This window comes from Vollenhovia emeryi, unplaced genomic scaffold, assembly GCF_000949405.1.
Source record: "Vollenhovia emeryi isolate VEMERY1.0 unplaced genomic scaffold, V.emery_V1.0 DF939182.1, whole genome shotgun sequence".
NCBI lineage: Eukaryota > Metazoa > Arthropoda > Insecta > Hymenoptera > Formicidae > Vollenhovia > Vollenhovia emeryi.
The window spans coordinates 551,675-561,281 of NW_011967184.1; the positions used below are offsets into that span (position 1 = coordinate 551,675).

At 50.7% G+C, this 9,607-nt stretch overlaps 2 protein-coding genes across 9 annotated transcripts in view; one reads left to right on the forward strand and one right to left on the reverse strand.

The window, feature by feature from the left end:
* Positions 1-1,084: 1,084 nt before the first annotated feature.
* Positions 1,085-6,887, forward strand: LOC105562914 (transcription factor GAGA). Of its 5 annotated transcripts, none has more exons than XM_012014086.1 (5): positions 1,085-1,104; positions 1,882-2,350; positions 2,444-2,699; positions 5,045-5,419; positions 6,283-6,887. In XM_012014086.1, the coding sequence occupies exons 2-5, from the start codon at positions 1,901-1,903 to the stop codon at positions 6,576-6,578; spliced, it is 1,377 nt and encodes a 458-aa protein (XP_011869476.1). In that variant the 5' UTR covers positions 1,085-1,104; positions 1,882-1,900; the 3' UTR covers positions 6,579-6,887. The 5 variants fall into 5 exon arrangements, with proteins under 5 accessions (XP_011869476.1, XP_011869478.1, XP_011869475.1 ...); XM_012014088.1 differs by lacking the exon at positions 1,085-1,104 and having other exon boundaries at positions 1,283-2,089; positions 2,168-2,350; XM_012014085.1 differs by lacking the exon at positions 1,085-1,104 and having other exon boundaries at positions 1,283-2,350.
* A 46-nt stretch (positions 6,888-6,933) lies between these two features.
* Positions 6,934-9,607, reverse strand: part of LOC105562913 — a 17,509-nt gene continuing 14,835 nt past the window's right edge. For all 4 annotated transcript variants that reach the window (XM_012014083.1, XM_012014082.1, XM_012014081.1 and 1 more), the window contains exons 4-6: positions 8,633-9,015; positions 8,254-8,535; positions 6,934-7,606 (exon numbers count right to left, since the gene is read on the reverse strand). In XM_012014083.1, coding sequence (XP_011869473.1) covers positions 7,418-7,606; positions 8,254-8,535; positions 8,633-9,015 — 854 coding nt within the window. In that variant the 3' untranslated portion in view covers positions 6,934-7,417. The remainder of the gene's footprint in view (positions 7,607-8,253; positions 8,536-8,632; positions 9,016-9,607) is intronic.

Consider the following 9,607-nt stretch of genomic DNA (forward strand, 5'->3'; position numbering starts at 1 on the left):
GGTTTAACCCAATCTACCACTATTTTCAAGTTGGCTACTTTTGCATCAGACACCCTGTATAAAGTCGACTGTCCCTGGTTTTGTCCTTGTGCGCGCTTTAATCGTGTGGAAGAATTCTGCAATTTTATGAAGCCAATTTCAAATTTAGTTAGAACTACGAATTGAGACTTTCAAATACCAATATCTTATTTATTAAACTTCTGAACTGAGTGTCTTAAGTATGAAAATGTTCCGCTATGCGGTCCGCAACTTATCCTGGCATTATTTTGTGCATAGAAGCTAATAAAAATTACAAGCGAACAAGCGAGAAACTATATTTGACTGTGTCAGCAAAGAAGGTGGCTAAGGGATTCCCTTAAAATCTTTGCCGTTTCACAATGGCAGATTGTGCTCGAGCGAGTTGACTCGCGTCGATTTGCGTCTCCTAAAGGGAGAGCGGCGCAATCAGAGTCGGGTCCAAGCGGCCCGCGGCCGCCGAAAATTCCAATTCGCGCCCTTCGTTTCCGGCGGAGACTTCCGGTCGGCCTCGCGCCTCGCCCGCCGGCCGCGCGGCGGCGCCACCGCGGCCCCCGCTGCGTCGCGCAACGCGCCGTGACGTATATACCGTACACTGTATACAGTATACAGTGCACACGCATACGCGATCGCCCCTGCGACAGGGTTTGAATCCCGCCTGTGAGGGGGAGAGAGAGAGAGTGTGTGCTGGTGTGTGCCGCGTGCCGCGCCGAAGCTCGCGAACGGAACGGTACGACAGCGACGACGACGACGACGGGCAGCAGCATCATCGGCGACGTCGCACTCCCGCGCCGTTCCCGATGCGTGCGACGCACGCGTTCTGAGGAAACGTCCTCCGCGCGCGGGCAAACCCGCGACTTTGATGCGCCCAGGTGACCCCCGCGCGGGCCACGACTTTCTCCAACCTGGTTGCGGCGACTCGGCGACGGCGGCGCGCGATCGCCCGGCCCCTGGGAAGCAGAGAGGCGCGACTCGCCGCGCCGTCCCCGCCCCCGTCCCCGTCCCCGTCCCCGTCGCCGTCGGCGGCGGCGACGACGACGACGACGACGACGACGACGACGTGAGAGGAGGCCCAAAGCCGTCACGCAGGTAGCGATCCCTCCGTTTGTTAGGTTAACTCGCGGCACGACGCCGCGACGCTTAATCGGGTGGGGGCACTAATTAGGGAATGGAGAGAGAACGAGAGGAGAGAGAGACGGAGGAAGAGAGGAGAGAGAGATGGAGAAAGAGAGGAGAGAGAGACGGGGAAAGAGAGGAGAGAGAGAGAGAGAGAAAGAGAAAGGGGGAGAGAGGCACGAGCGCGTCGTTACCGTTAGTCCGCGTTAGGATTGTCGGTGCACGCGTGCCCCATGCCTGATCCCCCGAGATATCGAAACGCGGTACCCGAGGCCGGTTCCCCGGATCGTTGTCTCGCGCTGAGATTTCATCTCGCCGACCCTCTCGTCTCGTTCACTGGCGTATCTCCCGCCCGGCTGTCTCTCAACTTGCCCCTGGAGTAATCCGAGAGCGATCCCGCACGATCCCGGGGCCAGCGTTGAAAGATCCGCCGCGCAAACTGTAATAGCCTGCCTTCGCTGGCGGCTCACCGTGGATCTTCGGCGCCGGCGGCGAACATCGGAGCTCGACTCCTCCAGTAAACAAGCCCCGCCGCTTGTCAAGTAACACATGTGCGTTTCTTTGTTTGATCGGCGCGGAGACGTTCGCGAGTGCCCCGGCGCGTGTACGACGCTCGTAGAATCGGTGGAGTGCGGAGGGAGTGTGCGTTTCATTGAGGCGCGAATTTCTTGTCGACACTCTCGACGACCGCGACGTCGTTTCACGTCGACTCCTTTTTTCCCCCCGCCACTAACTTTCTCACTGTCGCAGCTAAGCCCCTGGAGACGGAATGGGTAGCAGCAGCCAGCTGTACAGTCTGTCCTGGGGCGAGTTCAGTTCCTCCCTGGCCTCCGCGGTGCAGCTGCTGAGGGGACACGGCGATCTGGTGGACGTCACCCTGGCCGCCGGCGGGCGCAGCTTTCCCGCGCACAAGATCGTTCTCTGCGCGGCCAGTCCGTTCCTGCTGGACCTGTTGAAGGTGAGCGCCGTGTCCCTCCGACGGGAGGGACTCTTAACGCGAGACTCACGACAGAACGTGTTGCTCTTTCTCTCTCAGAGCACGCCATGCAAGCATCCGGTGGTTATGCTGGCGGGAATCGGGGCGGACGACCTGGAGTCTCTGCTGGAGTTCGTGTACCGAGGAGAAGTGAGCGTCGAGCCGGCGCAGTTGCCTTCCTTGCTCCAGGCTGCCCACTGTCTGTGCATTCACGGATTAACGCCGCCGACTATACTTACGGAGGTACCTTGACTCGCCCCCCGAGTCTTGTCGTATTTCAAACTAAGACGGAGCGATTGAGATCCACGTGTAAAGCGTATGCTATTGTACATTTAGAGCGGTGAGGAAGTCCCTGCGTCCGCGCTACCGACGGCGACGAACGACGGGGTGTCGAGGGCGACGGTCAACTCGTCGCACTACCCGCTGAAACGGAGGAAAAAGAGGAGGAAGTCGTCGACGTCCTCGGGAAAGTGGCAGTGTAACACCAGTAGTGCCGCCGAGAGCGAAAGCAGGCCTCTGGACGACAACAACAGAACGATGCCTTACGAAAGTAAGGACGAGGACGACGCTATGGATCAGACCGATGACGCAGGTAACGTGGAGTTCCCGCAAACGTTTCATCCCCCGTTCAGCTGATTTCTTAGACGAGAGACGAGCTGCCGGAGATTAGCTGTGCGACGGACTTTGCTTCTGCTTTCGCAGCACCTCGCAATAAAAGTACCCACTTCTTTTCTGCGCAATACCATTTGCCACACGAATTTTCCTTACTTCGTTCGTGGGCCATTTCTACGCCTGTCGCAATTATTTTGAGTTGATCCTAATTAAGCATGCAAGACAGCAATGATAAAACGGCAATTTTCCACTTGTGTTTTGTGTCCGGTGTATTTACGTTTGTAGCACAGTAGCCGTATCGTATAAAATACCATACCAAAAATTACACCGCCTGCGAGAGATTTCGTACACCCACGTAGGCCTTTTTTTTTCGTTTCAATTAAAACGGACACAAGCACAACCATCGATCGGGTTGAACTGCATTTCTGATTGGTCGTCCTCAGATTCGACCGTGGGAGCGAGAGCGAGAGAGCGAGAGTGAAGGGGGGGGGGAGAGAGAGAGAGAGAGAGAGAGAGAGAGAGAGAGAGAGGAAGGGAAAGAGATAGAGAGCGAGACTGAGAGAGAGGGAGGGGGGAAGGGACAAATTCAAACCAAGCCAAAGCAACGTCAGTTCAGCCCCGTATGGTAATATTGTGTTTGTGTCTGTTAACAGCGGGCAACTGCCTGGTCGGAAACTACGCGAACAACCATCAGGGCGGCAGTCATTCACCCCGACTCCACGATTCGTCCGTCGCGGACAATCATCAGGCGGCGCATCAGGATCACGCGTCGGACGGCGAGTCGCACCTGCATACGCTAATGCCGATGCAGTTCTCGCCGTTGCACATACCGCAGTTCCACAGCTCCCTCAACATGGGCTTTTCGCCCGGCCTGGCACTGTCCGGTCTGGCGGCGGCCACTCAGACGGGGTCGGGCGGCGGCGCGAATCAGTCCAAGGCGCGCGGCGCCTCCGACTGCCCGGGCATTTGCCCGCTGTGCGGCGCGACCCTGCGCCAGGCGAGGAATCTGCGCAGGCACCTGTTGTCCTCGTGCAAGTACCGGTTCAACAACTCGACGGCGAACGCGATGGGCACGACGACGACGGCGCAGCAGAACTCGGACAACTCTGACCCGATGCTGACGGAGATCAAGACCGAGGTCGAGACCGAGGTCGAGGTGTCGGGTTACAACGATCAGTCGTCGGTGACGTACGGGACCGACAGCGGCAGTAACGACTGCGAACAGATAGTCTGCAATCCCACTCTACCCTCGCCGTCGTCGCACGAGCCCGAGAGCGTGGTGTCGTCGCCGGACAGCGTCCCGTCGCCGACGATCGCCAGATAAACGTACTGGCGAGACGCACCAACTCGCCGGGAGTATCGTTGACGAACAGTTTTCTAGTTAATTTTCTTGACTTCTGTTCGGTTACTGATTGTGTTGAAGTGATGCGATACCCGGGGTATCGCGGTGAGTGGTGTGTGACACGTGTGTTACGCGAGGACACGGAGACAGAGGAGAGATGAAAAGATATTTTGCATTACATTTGTATAGTTACACGAACATTCGCGCGGGCGGCTATTCGTAATTATTGGCGTACGCGTTATTTAACTAGGTCGAAAGTTCGGAGTATATTTGCGCGTTTAATTTTATACAAGAATCTTCCAACGTTTTAGCGTATAAGGCAGTATCCTAGGGTTAACTGATGCAGGTTTAAGCGTAATGAATGAAGTCCTATCGTGAAATTTATCATTATTCTTTTACCATCGGCTTTACACGATAATCGGGGGTTTCGTGCGACTGGTGCAATTCGACTTGGTCCACTGCGTTTCATTTACTGCCTCTTTAGTCCCCCTTCTCGTCCCCCCCACCCCCCACCCCTTCCCTCCCTTGCCACAGCATGGTCTAATAGCAGTACGTTTCTAAGAATACGGGCTACCATCTACCATTTTATATTGAAACCGAGGATCTTCCAACAGCCACCGAGTGAAAATAATCGGCGCACATTCCTATTTTGTAACGCTCCGCTGCGAGCTCCGCTGCGTACGTGGACTGTTGACAATAGTGCATACCCAAGACCGCTAGTATTTTAATTGAGAAAGAAATAAGAGATAATGGGTGTAATGTACTACTCCAGTTTCTTTTCTTTTTCAATAAAGCACGAATAAAGTACTCTCTATGCTGTCTTATTTTCCACAAAATACGAGCGTAGCGTTAATCGCACAATTATGGCCGATCGAATTATTGTCACGTCTATCGTTTAACTAGAATTGGATCGCGTAGAAGTGAGATGTCCCGACCCGACGGCGAGTTTTACTCAAGTCTGTCTAGATTCGAATTCGTTCTAGGGGACGGATTGTCGAAGGCACGCAGTCTGTCCGATCAGCCGGTGTCGTGTCCGCTGTGCGGCGCGATTCTGCGCCAGTCGAGAAACCTCAGAAGACACCTGGAGCTTCTGCACTTCGGTCTGGGCAACAGCGGCAAGTCCGGCATACACGCGGTGCGGCATCGACGCGTGGCAGTGGCGGCCGCGGCCGCGGCGGCGGCGGCTGTGGACAGGGCCAGCGACTTCGGCCTGCCGTCCCTCGCGTGCGTTCGTCCCACCGCCAGGCTGGACTCGCACCTCGCCGCGAGGTCCACCGAAGCCTCGGACTTCCCCATGATGACGCCCCTGTCGATCGCCTCGTCCGTCAGTTCCGCCTCGAGCGTCGTCAGTCTTCCAGGTGAACCGCAAGTCACTCGGGTTCCCACAACGTTGCATTTTCTACAAATGATTCTTGCGTCATTTATCCAGCGTGAATATCTCGATTCAAACGTAATTAATACGGAGAAAGATATTTGCTGGACGAAGAGAGGAAGAGCGATAGAATAATCTGGATAAGGATTTCCTCCGTGTATAGAACGTTTGAAGAGTAATTATATCGGTAATGAGAGCTCATGGTCGTAAACCAATGATTCGACGGAGAAATGTTACACAATGGCATTAAAGTTTTAATGTTACGCTTCGTGCGCATTATATGATGTACGCGATATTGTCGAAGGATTAACGGGACGCACCGAATTGCGTTATCGCTTTCACTAAAGCGATTACACCGCGAACATATTCACGCGAATTGCAAGTCCCTCCTTTACGTGGGCATAAATTCTGCACCGCGCGGTTATAAGCACTGATAATTATCAACGTTTTGCGAGAACGCGATTGCGACCGGAATATCCTCTCGCGATGGGATTTATCATACCGTCGCGATTAATCCTCGTGACGTTAAGTTTCACGTTTGTTTAAAAATTGTTTTTTTACCTTTGTTCCGTTTCACGTTGTCACATGAGTGGCATTGTAATCGTGATGTTTTTACTCTCAAAATATACTGCGACAAATTATTATTTATCTCATATGATATTAAATATTTTAATATCTTAATCTTTGCTGATTGAAAGTCTCCTTTCAATTTTTTCCCCCCTTAGCGTACACGTTTTGTAATCGACTTAGAATTCAATTCAAATTGTCCTGCATACGCTTATTATGATAGAAACGTGTATAGACAACGGCCCCGTAATGTCGAAACCTAGATCTTTCCGATGCCCGTAGGGAATCTGATGGGTACGAGCTCAAGCCTATTGAGTTCCGGGGATCAGAACGGGCATCCGCTGACGGGATCCACCCCGGCCACGTGCAGCACGTCTATGGTGCCTCCGACCAACGGGATCTACTCGGACGGCGGTCCCAGTATGCTGAGCTGCCTGCTACCGTCGTTGCCCACTTTACCGTCCTTCTCCGCGTCCCACGATGTCTTCCGACACGGCGAGATGCTGCGCGCGGGGATCGCCTACCACGACTCCTCCCGACAGCACATCAGGCACATGCAGCGCACGGACGTCACCTAATTTCCGCGGCTCCGCGGGAAAAAGCGAGGCCAAGGGTGACAGTATTAACGGGACGCCGAGCAGGCCTCCCACTAAGTGTAGACTTAGCTTATCAAAGTACGAATATTTAACGCGATGTGGACGGGTGTTAAAAATGGCATTAAAAATGTTCGCGAAACGCGGCGAGATAGCAGTAAACCTAGTGTGCGACGAATGTAACGATGAGTAGCAACGATTTGTTGTATTAGGGATTTTTTTACTCGGTGCTATGTACACGAATTCAAATATGTACGACCTATAAATTAATAAATTGTTTAGTAATAATAAGCATATGTATGTTTGCTCTCTATTTTTCTGGGTGTATTAAACGCAAGTATTTTCTGTGTTCAAGTTTCAACGTTTTATTGAAAATTCTATAAGAAAGAATAAGAAATAAGATCAGACTCATTCAGAGTATATACCGCACGCCGCTTCTGTCATAATCATCATATTTTACAATCATTATTTGCACGAGACTCACTTCGATAAAATGTATTACGAAATCGATTTCCCTGCCGAGAAATGAGATCATCTTGTTCGATTTGGACCATACCGACATTCAATCTCTTGTGCTACAGTTATGATTATTATCCTCGGGGATTATGCACGTATCGTCTCAATATTTTCATGGAGCATTTAAGTCACCACGCCGAGAGAAGAGGACTTTTTCTGTATGAACATCGAACTCAATGGTTAAGGAAAAAGAGGCCGTTATCACTTACATCCTCTTGCCGAGGAAAATCTTTTCATCCTGCACAATCGACTAGTAACTGTGTTGGAGATCGCAATCATGATCTTCGCGACGATCGTTGAGATCATAGTCAGATGATTAGATTCATTTCTTCGTGGGGTTTGCTGTGTCCTAGAATAAACGGCCAATTTCTTCTGGAGATTCTCTCGAGTTCGCCTTCTAGCAGCTTCACCAGGTCGTCGAAATATCTCAGGTCGTGAACGTCTTCCAGCAACCTCGTTGTGTCATCCAACAAATTGATTGCCTTCTTTTCGTCGCACTGCAAAATTCACAAGCTGTATGAATATTGTATAACGACGGTTTCGGCAACAGAGTGTCGAGATGCAAGTGAGATAACCTTTTCTTTTTTTACATATACTTTGGATATATTGTGTCGTCCCATAAGTAATGCAGGTTTCTAGATGTCTTTGCAATGAGATAAAAAACTTGGCACTTTCGTTTTAAACCAAAATATATTTTCTATTATTATTCGCAACCTCTTCCCGTCTTAATATTAAAATTTTCAATTTCCTGGCGATATTAAGTCTTTCGGTTTGGAGCTGAAGAATAAAGCAAGCCCCCTTTTATACCGCATTATTTATGACCCCAGGTAAATACTTGGATGGAATTCCAATCCATTGCTCTTGATATAAAAAATTGACAAGCTGCGACCTCTCTAAAAATCTCAATTGCCGAAGATTCCATTTCGCATAAATTAAAAAAGCTTGCCATGCATATTTAACGCAATCGATATCGAATAGTAAAATGCAATCGGTACGGTATATAAACTATCTCTGCACTTCTCATATCTTCACAGTGTCCCTAACACCGACTTCCTCGAGAGATTGAAGCCGTTTGAGTTGCAGCCGAGACCTTAATTTCACGTCGATGAGAGGCGAAAGATATGCGAGGGGACGAGACGTTTACCTGAAAGTTTGCACGTAAGCCGCGTATGTCCCCGTGGATCTCTCTATTGGCGAGCTGCAACCGTTCTATTCTATCGCGAAGACGGCGCATCCAATTGTTCGGATCGTCGGGAACCGCCGGTGCTTCCACGTCCGTCTCGATGGCCAGGGCCAGTCTGGTTAATTGATCGTGAGCAGACGTGCTGTCGCAGAATCGATCCTCCTCCTCCAGGAGAACCTTCCCAGGATCTCCCTGAAGACCTTCGAGGATAGATACTGCTTCATTGATGGCGGCGCCTCGATTCTGCCGACATAATTGATCCCATTTCAGTCTACGGATAAATCGCACGGCGACGAGGCAATTAATTTTATACAAAGGCTTTCATAACGAAAGAGCGTACGTTTCCGAAAATCGCGGTGCGATCCTTCGACGCGATCGCCAGCTCGTCGCAGAGGCACATCGGCGTACTCTGCGCGTCGCTCTGGGTCTCCAAGCTCCATTCGTAACTTTGTATACCGGAAGTGTCGTCCAGAGAGGTCGGCCTGGTGGCTTTGCAGTCGTCCCAGGTGGAGTTCAACCTGTCGTAGCTCGATCTGCTGCTGTCGATAGTCTTCGTACTTTGGACACCGCAGTCTCCATCGGTCGAAGGATCATCGTTCGACCTCACCGGTGCGTTAGGATCATCGGTGGTCCATTGTCGACCCTCAAAATGGGACGAGGGGCTCGCGTGTGTCCTCGCATCCGTGCTCGGCAGGTTCAGAAGTGCCCTCAGCTGCGCTGCACCTGCGTTCGTGATTTTGTATTCGTTTCACGTGTACATCCTTGCCCGCGCTAATCGTATTGTTCAAAATCCGATACATTTCGAAAAGAAACTTAAAATATCCATTGTTTCAAATCTACAAGTCTCGTGGAAAATAATTGAGCGCTGATCAAAGTTAGTACGTTTCTCTTCTGCAGAGGCGACTTCTAAATGAATATCACTGCTGAACGCGCCTTCGACTTCTTTCCTTATTTTGCCGAGCTAAAGATTTGTTGGTAAACTCTTAAGCGCTCGATTATAATAAAGGATACAGTACTCAAGGATGAAATATTAAAGCAATTCGTGATTTAGTATTTACGCACAGAGAGAATTTCCTCTTCAAATTTACCTGCAATGAAAATCATGCAATCGCCGGACTACGCATTCACTTTTGCCGATGAAATGGTAAAATTAAGAATATAAACTTCCATATAAACTTCCGAGTTAATACACGATCACGAAATGACCACGATAACGTCTTTCACTGATGTACTTCTCTCTCACATTAAGGCAGGATACCACCTTTGACTGCGATTTTGGAGGCGTTTTTCATGAATTTTTTTTGCATACAAAGAA